Source organism: Hemitrygon akajei, chromosome 12 (assembly GCF_048418815.1).
Source record: "Hemitrygon akajei chromosome 12, sHemAka1.3, whole genome shotgun sequence".
NCBI lineage: Eukaryota > Metazoa > Chordata > Chondrichthyes > Myliobatiformes > Dasyatidae > Hemitrygon > Hemitrygon akajei.
In genome coordinates, this window is record NC_133135.1 from 47,655,488 (window position 1) to 47,680,623 (window position 25,136).

A 25,136-nucleotide genomic window follows, 5' to 3' on the forward strand; every position below is an offset into this window, starting at 1 on the left:
CAATGCAACTTAACTGCAAGCTGTGCAACGTACAACCTGCGTGTACAACTCTCCTCTAATGCTTTTCCAAAAGGCAGGTGGAGCAGGACAACAAAGTCAGAATGTCCATCTCTTCCGTAGTCCGAAATAGTTTACTGTAAGCGTCGATAACCTTTAGTATGTCTTTTTACCAGAGGACAGAAGCAACATGCCCTTCTTTTTTATGAAGAGGAGGCATAGCTTCAGTCAGCGCATAGATTCAGCCAGAATTAGCCACTCCTGAAGTTGTACTGTGAAGATACGCACTAATGCAATGACTGTATCTCACAGCCCTAATACCGAGATGGGAGCACAAATTTTGTGTAGCTCTTACATTGGGTCAGATAAATGTAATTCAGATGATAATTTCAGCAGATGTTTTCTGCTGCCATCCAATTTCTTCACAAAAACTACATTTAAAAAAAACAAAAAGGTTCTGTCACTTGAATTAAAACCAAATGTAGAAAGTTCAGCTTTTGCTATGAGATGAAAGTCTCTGATCTATTAATTTGCAGTGGCAGCAGATATGCCTTGTTATCTCCAAAGCCAGTCGTTTGCACGGACATTCTTAAGTTTCTTCCAAAGATTTTCAATAATCATGCCTGCCTGTGTAAATAACCATAGGTCTTCAACTGGAATCAGATAAGTAGAGCAATATAATCTTCTTGTTGTTCTCAGATTTCCTTAAAATGATTTGCAATTTCTTTTTGTGGAATGATTTAAGTAATCTGTGCTTAGAGAAAATAACATAGTTCATAAGAATGCTGATTTAGAACTGCATATTGAAAGAAAATAGCTCAACATAATATTTGAGAAGCAAAATCCATTCATTCAGATGCAGGAATTTTATGGCTAATCAGTTTTGTTTTCTATTTCTGTTCTTTCACAAAGTTATGTTCAAATTTAATGATATCTTTAATGCAATTACATCTTAAACATTTTTTAAAACTCTTGTAAAATATTCAGTATTTTTCATTTGAGCACATTTAAAAATGTTTCTTTTTTAAATGACAGGAGCTATAAACAGGGAAGCTAAATCTTTAGTTTTCTGTGTGAGTTATATATACCGTAGATTCCGGACTACAGAGCGCACCTGATTAAAAGCTGCTGGCTCTAATTTTAGAAAGAAAATCAATTTTTTACTTGTACAGGCCGCACCGGATTTTAGGCCGCACCGGATTTTCGGCCGCAGGTGTCCCACGTTGTAATATGAGATATTTACACAGAAAGATATTACACGTGAGGATTTTTTAACTTTTAATTAAATCCATATGGTAACATAAACAAATACATATTGCAAATGCTTTTTTTCGAACCGTGCCTGTAACGCGGCTACTTTTAAATATACGTTGCGTATACTTTTTTACTGAACAACATTCCAATATCTCCTAACGACTGGTAAAAAAATATATATACTGCAGCCTACCAGGAAAAGTTATTGATCGCCTTTAACTTAAAAGCAGCGTTTCGCTCGGGTCTAATGCCGCTCCGCCGCTCGCCCCCGCCGTCCCGTTTATCGCAAACGGCATTTTTCCCACAAGACGCGGCAAAACCGGGTGTGACGTCATAGCATCCCACGATGTAGTACAGAAAACAAATATAGTTAAAACTCTTCTAACTTTAACTAGAAAATGAATTACTAAGCGAAAATATTATAAACTGAATAACTGCCATAAAGGCAGCACAATGCTTTTCTTTGAGTGTTTTCCATGTTGATGAGGGTGAGTACAAATGACTGATTTACAATAATTTAATTGTGAAAGTGCACTTGATTTATCGTACAATTTCATTGGACCTCTGTGAACTACTCATCAATTTTATTGGTCTACTGTTACGAGGCAAAATGTTTTTGGCGGCATGAAAAAAATCGTGTATTAGCCGCACCGTATTAAAGGCCGCAGAGTTCAAAGCTGTTCAAAATGTGGGAAAAAAGTAGCGGCTTAAAATCCAGAATCTACGGTAACTCACCTGACTACAACCAAGAAAACACGCAGAACTCTAGGCTTTATTATATTTGCAATCCAGTGTTTTCCATCTAATTTGTAGAGTAACAGCAGCATTCAGTAAGTTTCATCGCATAATTCCTGCGAGATCAGCCAATGGCTCATCATTTTTTAGATTCACAGATTTCTAAAGCATGGAAGCAAGTCTTTTAACCCAAATAATCTGTGTCATGGATATCTATGCTAAACATTTCCTATCCATGTACCATTTCTCTTAGTTGTAATTGTACCAACTTCTATAGTTTTTCTGGCAGTTCATTCCATATACCTATCACCCTCCGTGAAAAACATGCCCCTCAGATCCCTTTTTAATCTTTCCCCTCTCATCTTAAACTCATGACCGCTAGTTTTAGGCTTCCCTACCCTGGGACAAATAAAACTATACACATCTATCTCATCTATGCCTTTCATAATTTTGTAACCACTCTGTAAGATCATCCCTCAGTGTCTGTCCTTCACTCCAGCGAACACAGTCCCTCCTTATAACTAAACTCTCCAGTCCAGTGAACCTTTTCTGCGTCCTCTGTAGCTTAATCAAAAGCACCCTGCAGTGCAGCAACAGCATGGTACACAATACTCGAAATGCGGCCTAATCAATTATTTATTCAGCTGTGACTGTTTCCCAATTCTTAGGGCAATGAAGGCAAGCATACTATATGCGTACTTCACACTCCATATCATCACTATGCACTTGTAAGCCAAAGGTCTCACTGTTCATGAACACTCTCCAGGGCTTTGCCATTCACTACTTATGGTCCTGTCTGGCTTAAATTCCCAAAATTCATTAATTTACATGTACCTATGTCAAGTTCCATTGATAGGTTGTGATAAGTAAGGACATTAACAGTTATAGGAAAAAGGCAGAAGAATGGGTTGGGAGGGATAACAAAATGATTGAATGGCAGAGCAGATTCGATGGGCCAAACTGCCTGATTCTGCTACTATGTCTTATGGATTTAAGTCTAGGAATAGTCTGTAAATAGAATAGTGAGCACCTTCCCTTGACTTTTTTTTTAATTTGGAATAAAATTTAACATTTTTACTCACTTTTGATTCCACTTTCTACAAACCCAAGAGCTAACCATGGACATTTACAAGGGCCCTAGCAAGGACTGCCTTGGATCACCTCATGCAGCTGCTCCGCATTTTCTGCAATACAAAAAATTCTATCAGCACTGCCTCCTGCAGAGCTCATCAATTTCATCAAATTTCCTCAAATTCACCAAGAACATCTCTGATACTTCTCTTCCCTTTTATGAAGGACACTGTCTCCATCTCAGGAGACAACTTTTCACTGAGATATTCCACAACTACCTTGACACACCTAGGTTAGGCACAGGAGTACATTCGGCCAGAGACTCATTCCACCGAGATGTAACACTGAGCGTCATAGGAAGTCATTCCTACCTGTGGCCATCAAACTTTACAACTCCTCCCTCGGAGTGTCAGACACCCTGAGCCAATAGGCTGGTCCTGGACTTATTACCACTTGGTATGATTAACTTATTATTACTTAATTATTTATGGTTTTATATTCTAATGTAAAGAATTAGACTGTAACGAAACCCAATTTCCCTCGGGATCAATAAAGTATGTCTGTCTGTAACACTTGTCCCTAAACCTCCTCCCTCAGTACCATCTGGGGACCTAAACAGTCCTTCCAATGAGGCAAATGTTCACCTGCACCTCTTCCAACCTGTTGTACTGCATTCGGTGCTCATGATGTGGCCCCCTCCACAGTGATGAAAGCAAACATAGACTAGGCAACCACTTTATGGAGCATCTGCACTTTACAGCAGTCATTGAGTTCCATATAATTTTAACAATTCTACACTAACCTGTCCCCCGCTTTCTCTAGTGTTGCAGAGACCCCCAAACTCAAATTAAAAGGACAGCATCTCATAATCTGCTAATTCTTCCAAATTGGATCCCTCTTTTAGCTAATCCTTTTAAAGTTGTGCCATTGTCCAAGTAAAATCTTCAGACCTAATATGAATTGGGCATTTGTCTCCTTCCAGCAGCTGCATTTGGAACTACAGTCAGTTCCACAGCAAAAATAATAGCCATCAAATTTCCAATGAAAACCACACAAAAGATTTTTTTTGTGATATTAATCACACTTAGCTCTTTTTCAGCAGGTATAATGTAGTCACCTAATTTTGATTTCCTGCCATATGAGCTGCAGTTAATAAAGTACTATAAAGTCATTGGTGATATTCAGTACAAGCCAACTGTGTTGATGTCTTCACTAAATTGCTTTTTTTCTTTCTAAAGGATAAGGACACAGAACACTGGCTCATCTTCATCACTTCCAACTGCTACTTTTACCTCCACTGATGAATCATTAGAAAATTCCTTGCCGGTTCCTTCCCTTTCCTCTCCAACTGCTGACTTGGATGACGACATCATTTCTCCACACCTCTTGATGCCCGACAGCCTTAGTCAACTAGAAGAATTTGGCCGCCAAAAGAAGCGGCAGAAGAAGCTGCCGAAGCAGCAGAGGCAACGGCAGTTTAGTGATCTGTGGGTTCGCATTGAAGAGAGGTGGGTTTTGGTTAAATTTTAATTTTGCGACATGACTCAAAAGGTGATGTCATGATGTAGAATGGTTAAGTTGTATCTTCATTGAAGGTGAAAGTAACCTAAATGCCTTACCATTAAACTAACATTGCTGATTTAAACTATCTGAATTGATAGCATTGGCCATTTCTTCTAACCAGTACAATTGTCTGTACTGCCTGTACTGGCTTGCTTTCCCCTCAGAGCCCTGCTTTGCTGTAAATCTTCTGTAGTGTGATAATTACTTAAATATACAAAGAAAGAACTCAACTACAATTGTAAAGGATGCATTTGCAGGGTAGGGGAATGGCTGATAAGAGCAACATTTTAGTGCCCATCCTGAGAATGTAGTGATGAGCTGTCCTCATGTACATTAGGAACATGTATCCATAGGATGGATGGAGGGGGATCTTGTGTATAATTCAAGGTACAGTTGCAAACATGCACACTTATTGCCCATGGTTCCAAATGGCAGATGGTGTAGAATGGTGAGTCACTGCAGCACACCTTGTAAATGATTCACATTGTAAGTAACCATCATGCACTGGTGAACCCAGTAAGTGAAGATGGCTAATTGGGGCCAATTATGCATGCTGCTTTGTTCTTGAGTATGTCAAACTTCTTAAAGCTGCAAGCATGCAGGCATGGTAGGAAAATAGTCTATTGTTGTGCAAAACATAGACTCTGTAGGTACTATTAAAAATTGACTCTCCCACATGGTACAATCTCATGTTCTGTATATTTATTGCCTTTTTGTTATTATTATTTATTTCTTATGTATTTGCACAGTTAGTTGTCTTTTGCACATTGGTTGCTTGCTCTGTTGAAGTGGTCTTTCATTGGCTGAATTATGGATTATTGGATTTATTGAGAATGCCCACAAGAAAATGAATCTCAGCGTTCTATATGGTAACATATATGTACTTTGATAATAAATTTACTTTGAACTTAAATCAAGAAACACAATAGAATCAATGAAAGACCACAGCCCACGGGGTGCATGAACAACCTTTGTGCAAAAGACAACAGAATGTAGTACTCTAGTACCTTCTTCTTGATGGCAACAGTAAGAAGAGAGCATGGCCTGGGTGGTGGGCGTCCTTGACGATGGATGCTGCTTACCTGTGACAACGCTCCGTATAGATGTGCTCATAGTGGGGAGAGCTTTACTTATGAGGGACGGGGCCAAATTCACTACTTTTTTTAGGACTTTCCATTCAAGGACATTGGTGTTTCCATACCAGGCCATGATGCAACCAGTCAAGATACTCTCCAGGACAGATTTATAGAAGTTTCTCAAAGTTTTAAACTTCTAAGAAAGTAGAGGTGCTACCCTGCTTTCTTTTTAATGGTATGAAAGTGCTGGACCTTGGACAGACCCTCTGATGAGGACTGGCTCATGGACCTCTGGTTTCCTCCTCTTGAAGTTAATTATCAGCTGCTTGGTCTTGCTGACATTGGGTGAGAGGGTTTGGCACCACTCAGCCAGATTTTTAATTTCCCTCCTATATGTTGATTCATCACTGCTCTTAATTCGGCCAACAACAGTGTTGTCATCAGCAAACTTAAATATGGCATTGGGGCTGTGCATAGTCTCACAGTCATAAGCATAAAAAGAGTAGAGCAAGGGGTTAAGTACACAGTTTTGTGGTACACCTGTGCTAATGGCTATTGTGGTGGAGATGCCTTTGCCTGTCTGAATGGACTAGGGTCTGCAGTGAGGAAATCAAGGATCCATTTGCACATGGAGGTATTGAGGCTAAGGTCTTGGAGCTTATTGATTAATTTTGAGGGGATGATAGCATTGAATGCCAATCTGTGGTCGATGAAGAGCATCCTGACATATGCGTCTTGCTGTCCAGATGTTCCAGGGTTGAGTAAAGAGTTAACAAAATGACAACTGTGGTTCTCAAACTGCTGAAGCAAGAGGTTAAAGATATCAGTAAATACTCCAACCAGTTGAACAGCACAGGTCTTTAGTACTCAGCCAGGTACCCCATCTCGGCCTCAGAGACTGAAATTATGGGGTCATTGGGGGCTGTGGGAAATTGTGAAGATTCCTCCATGTCTTCATAGTCAATGCGAACATAGAAGGCATTGAGCAGATCTGGGAGTGAAGCTTTGTCACCTACGTCGCTTGGTTTCACTTTGTTAGAGGTAATAGCATTCAAGCCTACCCACAGTTGCTGGGTGTCCTTCAATAAAAAAACACAAAGAACATAGGATAAGATGTTAATATCCCTTGTGCCAATGGGTCATAAGTACTTGCGTGAGACTGACTTGACGTTGGGAGTGACACAAGGTTGACACACACTGGTTTTCAAGTGGGCACCCTTCTTCCTTAAGGTTTCATCAATTAGCTCACGACAACACCTGAGGGCTTGAAGATGACTTCTGGTGTCCCAGAGTCACCTCCCCATTGTGTCCTCCCACTCTCTTGATGCTATCTGGGAGCTCAGGAGAGGTCTTTTTGCTTGATCTTTTCACCAGTGACTGCTTCTTTCTGCCCCCTCTGATGTGACTCTGACGGTTTGCCTTAGAGTCAGACCATGGATCCCGAGCTCCTTCAGCAATTTGATGGTGGATGTGGCCATAATTCCCTTACAATCCACTTCCACTGGACAGACTTTGGTTTTCAAGCCCCATCATTGAGCTTCAGCTGCTACGTCTGCATATCATAGCCTCTTGCATTCATATGCTTCAGCCATTAAATCCTCCCACAGGACTGTGAATTCCACAATGTAGTCAATCTGTAATGAATTGGACCAGGGAACCAAGTCCAGCCTATGGTTGGTAGTAACAATTTCTAGTGGAAAGGTGAGTTATTTATTAACATTCACCAGCTTTTTCCAGTTACAGACCATGTTCATCTCTCCTGTTTCTGGCTTAGGAGGGAGATTAGTTGGTCTTTTCACTCCCTCCTGGACAAATGCTGCTGGTGTGAGAACGTTAGTCATTCTAGGGGGCAAGGAGTTGGTTCCTATCCTCTTAGCCACTGCCAGACCCTTCAAGACCAGGTTGTGACACCATGTGTATCTGCCTTGTGTGAGGCTGGATTTGCAGCTTGCCAGGATATGCTTGAGAGTTGCTGGAATCGGGTACAGGCCACAAGTTGGGTCCTCACCAAACCACTGGTGGAGGTTTTTTTGTGAGGGAAGCACATCATATGTAACTCTGATGAGAAAGCTAAGTCTGTTTGCTTTCATCTCCCATATGTCCTTCCAACTAATTTTCCTCCTCTCATTCCTTTCCCACCACATCCACTGCCCCTGCTTAACCAGGGAGACGGCCTTTGTACTTCTGTCTGAGTCTTCTTGTCGCCTCACTTCCTTGACAACCAACTTCCTTCGCTCTGGAATTGTGGCCTTGTGCCAGGTGGGTTACTTGCTGCCAGACCAAATCTGTCCTGCCCTGTTAGACTTGCCCCACAGTGTCACAATGCCCAAAGGCTGCTGTTGCTTGCTGCAGCATATCAGCTGAGGTCCATTTATGCCCAGTTGATAAGGTACGTGCGGCGTTACTGATGATCTTGTCACAAGAGGCTTTGAGTGTCATCTGTAGCCACACCTTAGAAGGCCAGTGAAAGGTAGTTCAAGGACTCTCTAAGGCCAGTGAAAGATAATTCAAGGACTCCTTTACCATAGAGACTAATGTTATTGATGGGATACCAAGCCATTTCTTTACGAACAACTTGATGGTTCACTCGAGCTTCTTCACAGTTGTTGCCGGGACCTCAGAGACAGTGAGTGGCCTCATCACCCGGGGTAGGAGTCCAAACTGTAAACACCAGAGCTTCAGCTTCCCAGGCAGCATGGTCTTGTCAGTGTTATCTAGGCCACTGGCAATGTGTTGATTTAGTTGCTGTTCCTGCACTTTGTCGTGAAGCTGGCGTTGTACCATCTACCCAGGCTTTGGACAGGCCATCCAGACACTGTTGGAAATGGATCATCACCGATGAAGAACGTCATGTCTTTCAGCATTCCCTTGACGATGGAGATGCTTCGTGACTTGCTGGGTTAGATTATGTCTTCCATTGCATCCAACTTCTTTTCTGCTGTTCCTCTTAATTGCTCCAAATTTTTCTTCAAGTAGTTGTTGATGGCTCCTCACTGTTTCATATCAGCAGCATCCTCAGCTATGCAAACTTCGGTTTGTGTCCAGTCACTGTGCTTCACTCAACTCAGTTGACCAACTTCGCCAGAAGTACTGGTCAATGTGAGGCCCCTGTCCCTGCTCCCTCAAGCACCCTTTCCTCCCTTGATGGATCTTCAACCCCTTTTCTAATGTTACTTTCTCCCACCCACAGATGCACACCCGACGCTTATGTCCCCCTACTGCTGCTGGTGTTTTGGTAGTCTCGTTCAGTGCTCTCTTTACTCATGGTAGATTCCGTTCCTAGGTCTGTAGCCATGTTATCAGTCATTGAGTCACTTTCATAGGGTCTAGGAACACCTTCCTTGTTGCCTTTTCATAGCCATTAATGGGTGTCTCCAACATGCTGAAGCAGTGTTGAAGACTGCCACCATGGGTAACTAGCCCACGACAGTCTCATTGGGGTCTATTCCCTCCTGTCAGCTGTCTTTCCATGCTGTCACAAGGTCTTTCCCTTGTCGCCTTGTCGTCAGCTGCCTTTTCACAGCAGTCACCGGCCAGGTCCAATTAATCAAAATCAGAGAACACAGGATAAGACGTTAACATCCCTTGTGCCAATGGGTCATGAGCACTTGCTTGCGACTGCCTTGAAACTGGGAGTGGCACAGGGCTGACACACAGGGCTTTTCGATTAGCCAACTATATCTCCGGAGGGCTCGATGATGACTTCAGGCCTCCCAGAGTCACCACTCCCCAATGTGTTCTCTCTTGTTGCTATCCTGGAGTCCAGGAAAGGTCTTTTTGCTTGATCCAAAGACAGTGACTGCTTCTTTCTGCCGCCTCTGATGGTTGCAGTGGGTTCTGACCATGGATTCCTAACACTGTCAGCAATTTGATGGTGGATGTGGCTAAAAATCCCCTACAAGCCACTTCCACAGGACAAACTTTGGTTTTCTAGCCCATTGCTGAGTTTCAGCCTCAAGATCCGCAGAGTGTAGCCTCTTGCACTCATAAGCTTCAGCCACTGAATCCTCCCATGGGACTGTGAGTTCCGCGGGGAACCGTACTCTCTCCGGTCCTGTTCACCCTGTACACATCAGACTTCCAATATAACTCGGAGTCCTGCCATGTGCAGAAGTTCGCTGATGACACGGCCATAGTGGGGTGTGTCAGGAATGGACAGGAGGAGGAGTATAGGAAACTGATACAGGACTTTGTGATATGGTGCAACTCAAACTACCTGCGTCTCAATATCACCAAGACCAAGGAGATGGTGGTGGACTTTAGGAGATCTAGGCCTCATATGGAGCCAGTGATCATTAATGGAGAATGTGTGGAGCAGGTTAAGACCTACAAGTATCTGGGAGTACAGTTAGACGAGAAGCTAGACTGGACTGCCAACACAGATGCCTTGTGCAGGAAGGCACAGAGTCGACTGTACTTCCTAAGAAGGTTGGCGTCATTCAATGTCTGTAGTGAGATGCTGAAGATGTTCTATAGGTCAGTTGTGGAGAGCGCCCTCTTCTTTGTGGTGGCGTGTTGGGGAGGAAGCATTAAGAAGAGGGACGCCTCACGTCTTAATAAGCTGGTAAGGAAGGCGGGCTCTGTCGTGGGCAAAGTACTGGAGAGTTTAACATCGGTAGCTGAGCGAAGGGCGCTGAGTAGGCTACGGTCAATTATGGAAAACTCTGAACATCCTCTACATAGCACCATCCAGAGACAGAGAAGCAGTTTCAGCGACAGGTTACTATCGATGCAATGCTCCTCAGACAGGATGAAGAGGTCAATACTCCCCAATGCCATTAGGCTTTACAATTCAATCGCCAGGACTTAAGAACTTTTTAAAAGCTATTATTAATGCTTTTTGAGATAGTGATTTAGATGCATATCATATTTTTTACTGAGTTAAGTATTGTATGTTATTAGTTTTGCTACAACAAGTGTATGGGACATTGGAAAATAAGTTGAATTTCCCCATGGGGATGAATAAAGTATCTATCTATCTATGATACAGTACAGACTATCTGTAATGAATTGAACCAGAGAACCAAACTTGGTCCACAGTTGCCACTACACCCATGAGATGGCTTTCTGGAGCTTGTACCTGGACCTCGTGTATCCTGCCTGATCACCAGACCTGAACACTACTGATCTGGTCCTCAGCAGATTGCAGATCTCATGGTTCATATACGGCTTAAACTATAAGAACATAAGACATAGGAGCAGAATTAGGCCATTCAGCCCATCAAGTCTGCTCCGCCATTCCATCATGACTGATTGTGGATCCCAGTCAACCCCATACACCTGCCTTGTGGCCATAACCTTTGATGCCCTGACCAATGAGGGAACTATCAATTGGGGAAAACTCTGAATGATTTTTTTGGAGCATACTCATAGAAACATAAAAAAGCTACAGCATAATAAAGGCCCTTTGGCCCACAAAGCTGTGCCAAACATGTCCTTACCTTAGAAATTACTTAGGGTTATCCATGGTCCTCTATTTTTCTGAGCTCCATGTACCTGTCCAGGAGTCTCTTAAAAGATCCTATCATATCTGCCTTCACCACTGTCGCCGGCAGCCATTCCATGCACTCACCACTCTCTGCGTAAAAAAACATACCCCGACATCTTTCCTGTACATACTCTGGACCAAGTAACTTAAAACTGTGCCGTCTCATGCTAGCCATTCCAGCCCTGGGAGAAAGCCTCTGACTATTCACTCGACCAATGCCTCTCATCATCTTATACACTTCTATCAGGTCACCTCTCATTCTCCGTCACTCCAAGGAAAATAGGCCAAATTCATTCAACCTATTCTCATAAGGCATGCTCCCCAATCCAGGCAACATCCTTGTAAATCTCCTTTGTACCCTTTCTATGGTTTCAACATCCTTCCTACAGTGAGGCGACCGGAACTGAATACTCGTCTCTAACTGTTTTTATAAAGTCCATGACAACCATGGTGTATTCATTCAGAGCCTCTGATGAGTCATTGAACACTGCCCAGTCCACCAATCTGAGGCAATCGCTGGAGACTTGCTCTTTAGCCTCTATCGATATGCAGGTCGAAGTGTTCAGGTTTACAGAAGTGTGGTCTAGGCATGGAAAGGAAGGCATTCCAATCATAGTACAGCAATGGTCAAGTATGTTAAGATCCCCTGTGCTGCAGGTTATATGTTGATGATAATTGGGCAGAGAATTCTTCAGACAAGCTTGACTGAGGTTCGGGACAATGATTTGAAAGGTGTTGGGGTAGGCTGTTTCTTGTTTCTTGCATTCAATATCTTCAGTACCTGCACAACATCAGCCTTTGGCGGTATGTAAACTGCGATCGGGAATACAGAGGAAACTCTCTTCGTAAGTAGCTTGATGTTGTTGTTCTCTATTTTTGGACCATTCATTGCCAGAAGTTATTTTCTCCTTAGCAAGTCAAACCTGCATGCTGTCCAGCTTCTCATTGCATATGCTTATTGATTACAGCATTGTCTGGGGAGTTGCCAATGGAACTGAACAATATGTAGTTATCAGGAGGATGGTTAAACTAGACAATGCCTTTGCCACTCCATGGTGATGACCTCAAGTCAAGTCACTTTTTTATTGTCATTTTGACCATAACTGCTGGTACAGTACACAGTAAAAACGAGACATTTTTCAGGACCATGGTGTTACATGAAACAGTACAAAAACTACACTGGACTACGTAAGAAAAACACAGAAAAAAAGACTACACTAGACTACAGACCTACCCAGGACTGCAAAAAGTGCACAAAACAGTGCAGGCATTACAATAAATAATCAACAAGACAATAGGCACAGTAGAGGGCAGTAAGTTGGTGTCAGTCCAGACTCTGGGTATTGAGGAGTCTGATGGTTTGGAGGAAGAAACTGTTACATGGTCTGGTCGTGAGAGCCCGAATGCTTGGTGCCTTTTCCCAGATGGCAGGAGGGAGAAGAGTTTGTATGAGGGATGCGTGGGGTCCTTCTTAATGCTGTTTGCTTTGCGGATGCAGTGTGTAGTGTAAATGTCTGTAATGGAGGGAAGAGAGACCCCGATTATCTTCTCAGCTGACCTCACTATCTGCTGCAGGGGCTTGCAATCTGAGATGGTGCAATTTCTGAACCAGGCAGTGATGCAGCTGCTCAGGATGCTCTCAATACAACCTCTGTAGAATGTGGTGAGGATGGGGTTGGGAGATGGACTTTCCTCAGCCTTCGCAGAAAGTAAAGACACTGCTGGGTTTTCTTCGCTTATGGAGCTGGTGTTGAGGGACCATGTGAGATTCTCTGCCAGGTGAACACCAAGAAATTTGGTGCTCTTAACGATCTCTACTGAGGAGCTGTTGATGTTCAATGGAGAGTGGTCACTCTGTGCCCTCCTGAAGTCAACAACCTGAGACATGATTACAGCTAATAGAGAGTTTACTGCCATTTTCAGTTGCACTTGAACTCCCTGATTTGCGCTCAGTGAAATACTAATGACTTGAAGGGCATTCATTCTCATCTTCGGACTTTACTTGACTCAGTAAAGGCTGTGAATTGAACAAGAAGTCAAACGTAGCAGATTACTTTTTTTACTGCTTTTGATTCCTTTCTATTTTTTATGCTTTTTCCTTCTGTTCTCGTTTCCCATTTCATTTTTTTTTGCTTTTGATTCCACTCTATTTAAACATATTCATGACTTCATTTCCCCACATACCTGGGCATTCTCTCTTCTCCCCACTCCCATCAGACAGAAGATACCAAATTGAAGATACCACCAGGCTGAAGGACCGCTACCACTCTGCCATTATAAGACTATTGAATGGTCCTTTGCAGGCAGGTTTGCTAGAGCTGTTCGGGAGGATTTAATCTAACTTGGCAGAGGGGTGGGAACCAAAGTGATAGGGCTGAGGATGGGGAAGCTGATGTACCATCAATGCGATGTATGGGGAACCATGAGGAAAGACACACCGATGATGCGGCAAAATTGCAGTCAGGAGGATAAGTTGAAATTAACAAGGAGGCAAAATCGGAAAGGGTGATGAATACAGGTCTGAAAGTGTTATATTTGAAAGGAAACAGTATACAATATAGCAAAAATTGATGGGAAATTCCAGGATTGGGAAGTTTATTAAAACAGAAGGCAAATGAAAAATCATATGGAGAGAAAAGATGACAGATGAAGGTAAACTAATCAATAAAATAAGTGGATACCAAGTGTTTTTTTTTCAGATATAAAAAGAGTAAAGGAGAGGCGAGAGTGGATATTGGACCATTGAAAAATGATGCTGGAGAGGTAGAAATGAGGGACAGAAAAATGGCAGACAAAGTTAATAAGTATTTCATGTCAGTCTTCACTGTGGAAGAAATTGAGAGTATGCTGTAAATTTGAGAGTTTCAGGGGGCAGGAGTGACTGTAGTTGGTAGGACTAAGTGGAAGATGCTTGGAAAACTGGAAGGGCTGAAGGTAGATAAGTCACCAGGACCAGATGAAGTACACCTCAGGTTCTGAAAGAGGTAGCTGAAGAGATTGTGAAGGATCTTTCAAGAATCACTAGATTCCGGAATGGTTCCAGAGGACTGTAAAATTGCAAAAGTCCTACCACTCTTTTAAGCAAGGAAGGCAGAAGAAGGAAAATTATAGGCCAGGTAGCCTAACTTCTGTGATTGGGAAGAGGTTGGGGTACTTGGAGGCACAAGATAAAATAGGTCAAAGTCAGGATGGATTCCCTAAGGGGAAATCCTGCTTCACAAATCTGATGGAATTCGCTGAATAACAGGCAGGATTGACAAAAGAGAGTTGATGGATGTTGTTTACTTGGATTTTCTGAAGGCCCTTGATAAGGTACCACACATGAGGCTGTTTAACAAGTTAAGAACCTATGGTATTAAGGAAAGATAGTAGCATGGATAGAAGATTGGCTGACTGGCAGGAGGCAGAGTGGGAATAAAGGGAGCTTATTCTGGTTGTCAGCTGGTGACTAGTGGTGTTCTACAGGGGTCAGTATAGGGACCCCTTCTTTTTATGTTATATGTCAATGATTGGAATGGCAGAATTGATGACTTTGTGGTCAAGTTTGCAGATGATACAAAGATGGGTGGAAAGTCAGTGTTGAGGAAGCACGGAGTCTGCAGAAGGACTTGGACAGATTAGGAGAATAGAAGATAAAATGGCAAATGGAATATAGTGTAAAGAATTGTGTGGTCATGTTAATAGGGGTATGGATTTTTTTCTAAATGGGGAGAAAATTCAAAAATCAGAGGTTCAATGTAACTTGGGAGTCCTTGTGCAGTATTGCCAAAAGGTTAACTTGCAGATTGATTCAGTGGTAAGGAAGGCAAATGTAATGTTGGCATTCATTTCGAGAGGACTAAAGCATACAGCAAGGATGTGATGCTGGGATTTATAAGGCATTGGTTTGACTGAAGTTAAAGTCTTATGAGTAGTTTTGGACTCCATGCCTCAGAAAAGATGTGTCGGCATTGGAGAGGGTCCAGAGGAGGTTCATGAGAATGATTCCTGGAATAAAAAGGTTAATGTCTGAAGAACAGTGATGGCTCTGGGCTTGCACTTGCTCAAGTTTCAAAGAATGAGGGGATATTTCTTGAAACCTGTAAAATATGGAAAAGCCCTAATAGAATGGATGTGGAGTGGATGGTTCCTGTAGTGAGAAGAGGGACATCCATTTAGAACAAAGAAGGAATTTTTTAAGCCAGAGGGTAGTGAATTTATGGAATTCATTGCCAGAAGTAGTTTTGGAGGCCAAGTCATTAAGTATATTTAAAGTAGAGGTTGATAGGTTCTTAGTTAGTCAGGGCATTAAAGGTTTCTGGGAAAAGGCAGGAAAATGCCACATGGATTGTGCCTTTTATAGCTGTAGAGCATTAAGAAAGGGGAACAGCAAAGCATCGGTAGCTTGACGCAAAGTTCAATTAGCATCAAGGATGACCTGTTCTAACGCCTGTTTCTCAGTGTAAGTTATCTCAAAGCTCTTCTTTCAGGGGTCTGCATTAATTCCAGATTATTTTTGCAAATGACAATATTTGACATAATTTTTAAATGCAAATGTTTTTCAACGTAGATTAAGGCAGAAGTCAGCCTCAAAATCTTTTATATTTTTCCAATCTTCTACTGAATGCCTTTTCTTCTTATCAGTCTTGCCAGGTAGCCAATTGTCACTCATTTGAATCCCTGGACAAATATTAGTATAGGATTTCCATTTTCATATCATAGCCAAGCTGGATGATTATCTTTCTCTTTGTTCTCACCTCTAATTTCTGACTTCCCTTTTTTTCCTGTTCAGATTCTCATTTTTGAATAAATCCTGATCTATATGACTTTGTACCAGACCCATGAAGGATTTATAGGCCTTAATGCTGTACATTAATTACAGAAGATACTGCAGCTAAATCAACTACTGTACATAGTGTCCTTATAGTAGTAAAATATCCCAATACACTCTTCAGGAGGTGCAATATAATGTCAAGCCACATTAAGTAGCTAATATGATAAGACTGCAAAAATTTGGTGGGGGTAATATCTATCAAATGAAGGAATTGAAGGAGGAGAGTGGTTAGAAAGCTGGAAACATTTAAGGATGAAATTCCAGAGCCTTGAGCCTTGGCAGCTAAAAATATGAAACAATTAAATTTGGGAATAATCCAGAGGCCAGAATTATAGGGCCTCATATTTTCAAAGGTTGTTGAGCTAGAAGAGATTTCAGTTACCTCTCACTTCAAAGTTAAAATTACTTCTCATGTTCCTAGCAGTGTGTTCAAAACAGGAGGCTTTTCTTTTCAACACCAATCAAACCCTTATTGTACAGCAAGAGATGCAAGATTCCTCATAAAGCAATCTGTCACAATGACACCTCTATTTATCCTTTTGACCCACAGTGCGTCACCTGGAAACAAACTTTACTTCAACCCCAAAGCCCCTAAAACACCAGGGTCAGTAAGTTGACCCCGTGTCAGTCACCACTGAAGCCCATTGCTGCTTGTAATGCAAGGTGCAGACAGGTCCTGCAAGTCACCAGTCAATGTACAATGAAAATCTTGCAATAGTATCTCCTGTTAGGTTTGGAGTCTCAAGGAATGCATCACTTCACTGATGTGACACCTGTTTTATATGGTGAGACTTCAATATGGTTCTTACTCCTGCATTCATAATGCCTGAAATGGAGCAGAATATACAGACGGTAAATAATCTAAATCTTCAGCCAGGATAGCTTGTCTTCCTTGTTCTATCACAGCGAAGATTTACTTTGGAAAGCAAAAGAATATTGACTTTCAGCATCTGCAAACACAAAATATCAAATGATGAATATTTAATTTCTGGGTAAGTAATAATAAGTAAAATGTTTTTGCTTATATGGAGTAATGAATCACATTCACATCATCTGCATGGAGGAAGGAAGTACTCCAAGTGGATTGTCTTATCATATGGTGCATAAGATGATAAGAGACATAGATAGAGTGGTAACTAGTGACTTTTCTCAGGGCAACAAGAAGTCATAACTTTAAGACGATTGGAGGAGAAAGCATAGGGGAGGACGTCAGAGATAGTGTTTTTTATACATACACACAGACTACACTTTTTTAAGTGCACAGTATGCATTGCCAGGGGTTCTTAATTGCTAAGGAGATGAATTTAAGTAAGCCAACAAGAGTCAGTGAACCAACCATGATCTCATTGAATGGCAGAGTGGTCTTGAAAGCCGTTTAGTCTACTCCTGTTGGCCCTGTCTCAGTCTCTGCCACAGCTCCACGTCTGCGTCTCCGTGTCTGTCTCTCTTTTTCCCTGCCATGGACCTCTCCAACATTTCATTCTCTGCTGGATCCATGCATTCAACCAACAAGTTTTTCGCATCCATGGAGGGTCGGCAGATCGCCCAACTCCAGACCGCAGATCCCGCCATATCCAACTCTGCTTCCAGTGGCCCTGGATGCACCCCAGACCGTGGACCCTGCTGCCTCCCACTTGGACCTCAGTTTGATCGGACACACCCAGACTGCGGAGTTCACTGACTCCCAACACCAGCTCCGATGACCCTGGACTCCTCCAGAGCAGTGACACAATTGTTGTCAACCCCAGTTCCAACAACCCTGAGTGGATTCAAACCTTGGATTCCAAAGCCACCAACTCCAGTTCCCATGACCCCAGACACCTTCAGACTGCAAACTGTGCGGACTGTGGCTCTGGCTCTGGCTACCAGCCGAGACCTTCCTTGCTGCTGCTGCTGGGCCCCTGGGTTCCCCTTCCCCAGCACCATTCTTCACTCCACTCTTGGATCCTCAGAGCCTCCATCTTCCTCCCACCCCGCATTCCCTGAACACCCCAACCCTCCCCCTTCCTCTGACAACTCTCCTTCCCCCTTCAATCCTAGCTCTAACCCATGCTGCATCTTCTCCATTCCTATTGACCTCCCGCTCACCGAGGCAAACATTCTGTCCTTAGCAAGGGCCTTACCTTTGACCCGCTTCACCTGTGCTTCAGTGAGTTCCACACCCATGACACCAAACTCTTCTGTCGCCTCCCTCTCAGAGCCTACTTCATTGGCAAGAATTCCCCACCCCACACTGATGATCCTTTCTCCTGTCTCCAGCCCTTCTCCTCTTCTTGGAAACCCTGCACTGGTCCTCAGAACAATTTCCACATCCCATGGGTTAGTTGTACTTTTAGCCCAGAAGCATCTGCTTTTGCTCATTCTGTGCACTGGCTATAGACTGATTGGCTGCCTCCTCCCATGCTGAATGAAGCTATGAAATAAATTTCTCCATTGGGTTAATTCACTGGTTCAGTGTTCAGTCTCAAAGTTCCATGTCTAGGCCCTACTTAGGGCTGACTTCAGATGGAGGAGTGCAGGCACAATAGTTCTTTCAAGTATTTCTGGATCAACAGGAGGAAGGAGTCACCCTGCCATCCTGGATCTAGTTTAGCACACAGCTGTTGTTGCTAGATTGTTCGCGTGTGCATCACCAATCCTCGTCAAATCTGCTTCTCTTCTGACACTTCCAGCCATCTCTATTTTTGGAATAACCTGTTGAATGTTCCGAAAATGACAATGTAGAATGGCTGCTTGTTTAGCTACTAATTATAGAACTGTTGCTCAAACTGAAATCTGCACATTTATAATGGGTAGGCAGGTGTTGGGACTGGAATATACTTTAGGGTTCACTTTTAATGGAGTATCCTATTAGAAAAAATGTAATTCCATGGAACGTTGCAGCAGCTGGTGTGGCTGTCTGTTAGTAGGCTGCATTCAACTCCACTTGACTTCGAAATGCAGATGTTTAATGCTGCACCCAAGCAGGTCTGCACATAATGGGAAATTATTCAGCATGAGCCAGATTTTAGAGGTATTATGGGACATACCCCATTTGCACATTTTTAAAAAAATTAGAATGTACAATAATTTCTAAACGTGAACTAAAACTGGTCCAGCTCAGTTCTGTCATGATCTATGCTCTGCAGCAATGCATCTTCCAGATTAGACAAACAGCAAATTCAGTGGTCTGGTTTGAATCATGTAATGTGATTGAAAATTCTCAATCCTATAATTGCATTAAACCTGCACAAGTGTTTAGCAGACGTTGTCCAATAAGTACATGGAGTAGATTCTACGTCATAGGGGCAAAATTATATTCACTTACAGCAAGTTGTTAAACAATACAAGTTTTGGTTGGCCAGAGAAAATGATCATTGGCCCTTCTATCTAGTTACAAGTGTTTTTTACTTCATGTCTTTATGTTGTATGTAGTAGTTAGAATTGAACTATTTTGCTACTGATCCAATCTATTAAAAAAAAGTACTATTCTATCAATCTGATGCATGCACTTAAGAATTTCATTTTAGGTGAAAATGTGGTTCATATTAGAAGAATGTCTGCTTCAACATTTTTTTGGTCCTTATCATCAGATGAAATACTTGTTATATTGAGGAGTTGAAGTGATTCATACAATATAATCTTTCACAGAACTGTATGTCCTTCTGTTGTCCATTAAATTTGCCAATTCATACCTTTGAAGCGATTCTTTTATAAGATTTAGAGAAAAGAGCGCGATGCAACCTGGTCAGCAATGTACTCTTGAATGGTGAACCAAAAATGTTTTCCACATTTGATGATGTCTGAACAATCTCCATACTCAAACTTCATTTATGGCATTCAATTTGCCACTTAAATGTACCTGATTCCATGATTTCATCTTATGCCTGGATTTTGTCTTGAAATGAGCACAAATTGAGGCTTTTTATGGCATTAGTCAGACTGTACTTGGAGTATTGTGAGCAGCTTTGGGCTCCTTATCTAAGAAAGGATGTGCTGGTATTGGAGAGGGGCCAGAGGACATTCACAAGAATGATCATGGGAATTAAAGTGTTAATGTTTGAGTAGCGTTTGATGGTCCTGGGTATGCACGCTGGAGTTTAAAAGAATAAGGGGAGAATCTTATTGAAGCCTATCAAATATTAAAAGGCCTAGATAGAGTGGATGTTGAGAGGATGTTTCCTATAGTGAGAATCTAGGACCAGAGGGAACAGCTTCAGAAAAGAATGATGTCCCTACAGGATAGGGATGAGAAAGAATTTCTTTAGCTAGAGGCTGGTGGATCTGTGGAATTCATTGCCATAGACAGCTGTGGAGGCTAAGTCATTGGGTATATTTGAAGTGGAATTTGATAGGTTCTTGATTAGTCAGGGCTTCAAAGGTTACAGAGAGAAGGCAGTAGAATGGGGTTGAGAGGGATAATAAATCAGCCATGATGGAATAGACTTGAGGGGCCAAGCTCCTAATTCTGCTCCTATTTCTTGTAGTTTTCTGGTATAACTTTCTTGTATCCCAAAATAGGAGGTATTGACAGCATTTGAATTTCCCACTTTCAATGCTCAGCTCAATTTTCAGGCAATTTGTATTGACACTGTACTGCAACTCAAAATGTTTGAAGCAGTAGAAGGCCTAAAGATCATTGGGAATTAGTCTTACATGGTAAAGAAGGAAATGGAAATGATAGGGCCAGTGATCAAGACAGACAAGGTTAACCTATTGTTTCCTTGAATACCTCACGAGGCTTGTCAATATTTTGAGCGATTTTCTGAATGTAGAAAACTATGTCAGTATGTCACTTTCTCAGTTTTGTTTATTTAATATGATTTAGTAAGAAATTGCTGATTATACTAAAAGATGGCATTTATCCATTAGTTGAAATATAGTTGTGTAACAAATACATATAATCAACAATTGAAATGAAACATTAGCCATTTTAAATACAAGTGACCCATGTCTTGCAGCAGTTTGACTAATGGAAATTTTCCCTTATGGAATTTGCAAATTTATACAAAAAAATCTGATATATAGAACAATTCTTGTTTAAAAAGAAAAATGAAAGAAACTGGGGCACAGCTTATGCACATTATTCCCTAGATATCTTCATTTCTTCTCACTAACTTTCAGTTTTATTCAATCCCTGTTCTTGAAAATATCTTAGAAAACAAAATTGTAGATGATGGAATCTGAAACAAACAGAAGCGCTATGAGAATTAAGCCAGTGATTGGCATGTGTGGAAGAGAAACCAATGAGTTCTTCCAATTTTTTCATGAAGATATGAAGTAAAGAAAATCAACACTTTGGAGTTACTCAACCGGTCAAACAGCATCCATAGGGTAAAAGAATTGTTGCTGTTTCAGGTTGAAACTCTTCATCAGGGCCGAAGTGCAGCAGGTCTTACACCCAATACTTTGATAATTCCTTCCCCCCAACCCTGGCACTCCTCATATAATCACGGATACCACTTGACCAGCTGACTTCCTCCATCAGATTGTTCATTGCTTCATATTCCACCATCTGCAGTCTCTTGTGTCCCCTCTTGAAGTTATCTTGGCCAATTATAATTAATTCAGCCCTAACCTAAAGATTTGCAGGGAAATACCCTCCAACTACACTGGCTTAAAATGTCGTTAAATCCAAAATTTTAAGTGGAAGTTCTGATCATTATTTTCCTGATGTCTCATCGCAACTCATTTGTGCAATTTCTCTTCGCTTACCCTCAACAATCAGTTTTCACTCAGAAATAGGAATACAGTCTTGACTCCTTCTGCTGGTCTTAATTATTTACACTGAATTTGTTGTTAAACCCATTCTGCACCTGTGTGAATGAGATCAGAATATATTTACACATAACTAAGCAACAGGTTCTACAAACAAATAATTTGGTGTGCAACCAGATTTGATCCTCACAGGAAATTACTGTTTTAATGGTAACAATAAGAATCTGTCATTTTACCATGTGGCCTTTGAAATCTTTTATAAAGATCTTAACTACCAGTCATTGTGACTCCATTTCCAGGAGCATTTAAAAGGCACCAAGTTTGTTGTTTGATTGCAGGTAATAACATGACTTGCATTCACTGGGCCATTTATGTTTAAAGATTAAACTTGATGGAAAACGTTACTGAGCTAGATTAACGCCTTGTCTGAACTTCTCTGGCATAAAGTTTCTCATGAAATCAATCATGCTTTATATTTTATTTAACTTAAATAAGCCTACAAACACATGAAATACCGAAGTGGCCACTTGAGAGATGCATTTTGTTTTAAAGCACGTATCTCCCTTTGTTGTAGTTTCACTAGACTGGACACTTAAAATAACCAAAAGTGACACTGCATAATCCTATCGTAAGAACTGCTGGAGTCACAAGTGGACAACTGATTCTTGTCTACTTCACTTCTGGTGGGAAGCCATGCATTACCTCACTTGACATCCTTTGACAGCTGAGATAAGAATCACAGAAGAGGCTTGGAGAACATTGTGTTACTCACCATCTCTCAATCAACATGAGTGACACCGTGGTGTGGCAGTTGTTGTGATACTGCTGCAGCTTGGGGCATCAGAGTTTAGAGTTCATTCCAGTGTCCTCTGTAAGAAAGTTTGTATGTTCTTCCTCATGTGCACAGGTTTTCCCGGACTAATACACGAAGATATGAGAAAATCTGTGGGAATGCCACAGTCACACTCTCATACCTAGACATCCCTCTCCATTGAGGTCAAGTTCAGCTTGAATTTTGACTTCCTCATCATAGGTCTTGTCAACTGCTCCAGAAAACCTCTGTTCTTTCTCTCAATTTGCTGCTCACTGTAGCAGCACAGAGATCTATAGTCACTGTATATGTCCAGAGATGAGTGCAACTCTTTTAACTTCAGTGAGAAGCAAGTTTCATCTTGGGTGCTGGGATTTGCTAAGAGCATACCAGTTCAGAATTGAGGGACATGATATACAACCTGAAGAATAGCAGGAACAAGGGCAGTAGAAGGGTGAGAGAATGTTGGGGGTCCACTTTCTGCACTGACAGTGTCATCTCCTGAGTAGAAGTTCTGATGTATTCCTCTATTCAGAATGCAAAAATTTGCCAAAAAACACATTTAGTTGAGCCTGAACCTATCCAGAACTGTACTGATTCTGTTTAGCACACAGTTCTAGGTGCGAACCACCAAAGCATGGCTACTAAAAAGGTTCTGGCCAATTTTGTGACTTTGGTATGGAATTCAATGTGCAATTAATATTCTACACACTATTATATCTAGCGCAAGTTTAGTGAACCAGAGAAAAGATAGAAACTAATTTATGGTCAAACTCTGTAACAGGCCTGAAGGATGTCAGTTTATTTTGTAGATGTTTCTTACTTCCTAGCCATCTAATAATTGCCTCTTCTTTTCTCCCTTCAGTACAACCATTGTGCCATCCAATATCAGGATTATCAATGGCTACATCACAGTGGAACCTGCACGTGAACCGTCACATCAACAGAAGCAGCATCCCATCTTCAACTCTACTGCAACAGCCACAGTCCCCTCGGCAACGGCACTCATCTCTGGGGTGGCCTGCTTAGTCTGGAGTCTGTTGTGGCCCTCGTGACCCACTGAACATTTTACCTTAACCCATAACTTGTTTGTTTTATTTAAGAAAGAAACTTTAAAGAGATTTTCGATGTTAGGTGACAGAACTTCTCGCAGTTTCACATAGGAAGTGCCTTTTTCTCAGCTCAGCAGACTCTCAAGGCCTAATTGCATCAGGTTCTCCACGACAACGCAGAAGAGTACAAGATGAAATTCTGAAGCTGGGACAGCCACAATATGACAGCATCTTCTTTTTGTAGAAGGGTATTTTTCCCCATGATGTTATGGGGCATTGTAAATTTACTTTTCAAAGTTTATTTGTTCACATGAATAATGTATATTTATTCCCCTTCAAATGTTAAGTTTTTTTGTGTATATGATTCCATAACATATAAAAAGTTCAAAGTTTTACCACGATCTAACCAGCCAAGATGAATTTTCTACCAAAGGTCTCCTATTAGATGAAAAATATACAAAAAGGTACCTTTTCACCAGCCCTGTTTGCTTTCACAAGTCTTTAATGATTCCATTGATTATTCGTTATATCCAAGAGCTCTGAAGACAATTGTTGAAGCTTTGGTACTAAAAACACCATTAATGCAGGGATTGAGAAAGAACAATTGGATATTTTGCTGGAAAAGCATAGATAGGCAATCCACAGCTGAACCAAATGTAACAGGTGGCCTGTAATCCTACTCAGCTAGGTTTACACAGTCATTACAAAAGGTGAGATCACACAGGAGCTTCCATTTTACAACCATCATGAGGCATCAGTACTGCCACTTTACTACCTGAAGCATCAATGCTGACGTGGACAGTCTGCAAAAAAAACTCATTACATTTAGACAACACACACAAAATGCTGGTGGAACACAGCAGGCCAGGCAGCATCTACAGGAAGAAGTACAGTCGGCATTTCGGGCCGAGACCCTTCGTCAGGACTAACTGAAAAAGATAGTAAAAGATTTGAAAGTGGGAGGGGAAGGGGGAAATCCGAAATGATAGGAGAAGACAGGAGGGAGTGGGGTGGAGCTAAGAGCTGGAAAGGTGATTGGCAAAAGGGATACACAGCTGGAGAAGGGAAAAGATCATGGAACGGGAGGCCTAGGGAGAAAGAAAGGGGGAGGGGAGCACCAGAGGGAGATGGAGAACAGGCAAAAAGTGATTGTGAGAGGGGTAGAGAGAGAAAAAAAAGGAGAGGAAAAGGGGGGAATAAATAAATAAGGGATGGGGTAAGAAGGGAAGGAGGGGCATTAACAGAAGTTAGACTTAGGTTGGAGGCTACCCAGCCGGTATATAAAGTGTTGTTCCTCCAACCTGAGTGTGGCTTCATCTTGACAGTAGAGGAGGCCATGGATAGACATATTAGAATGGGAATGGGATGTGGAATTAAAATGTGTGGCCACTGGGATCAACACCTGATACTCCATCTGGGTAGCCTCCAACCTGATGGCATGAACATTGATTTCTCTAACTTCAGTTAATGCCCCTCCCCCCTTCTTACCCCATCCCTTATTTATTATTCCCCCACTTTTTTTACTCTCCTATTTTACTCTCTCTATCCCTTACACAATCATTCTTTGATGGTTTTCCAT

At 41.7% G+C, this 25,136-nt stretch overlaps 1 protein-coding gene across 1 annotated transcript in view; it reads left to right on the forward strand.

Annotated features, from left to right (window-relative positions):
• trabd2b (TraB domain containing 2B) overlaps positions 1–24,470 on the forward strand; it is a 399,481-nt gene extending 375,011 nt beyond the window's left edge. Inside the window, exons 6-7 of the mRNA XM_073063044.1 lie at positions 4,296–4,565; positions 23,371–24,470. Of these exons, the coding sequence (XP_072919145.1) occupies positions 4,296–4,565; positions 23,371–23,560 (460 nt within the window). The 3' untranslated portion in view covers positions 23,561–24,470. The remainder of the gene's footprint in view (positions 1–4,295; positions 4,566–23,370) is intronic.
• Positions 24,471–25,136: the final 666 nt, after the last annotated feature.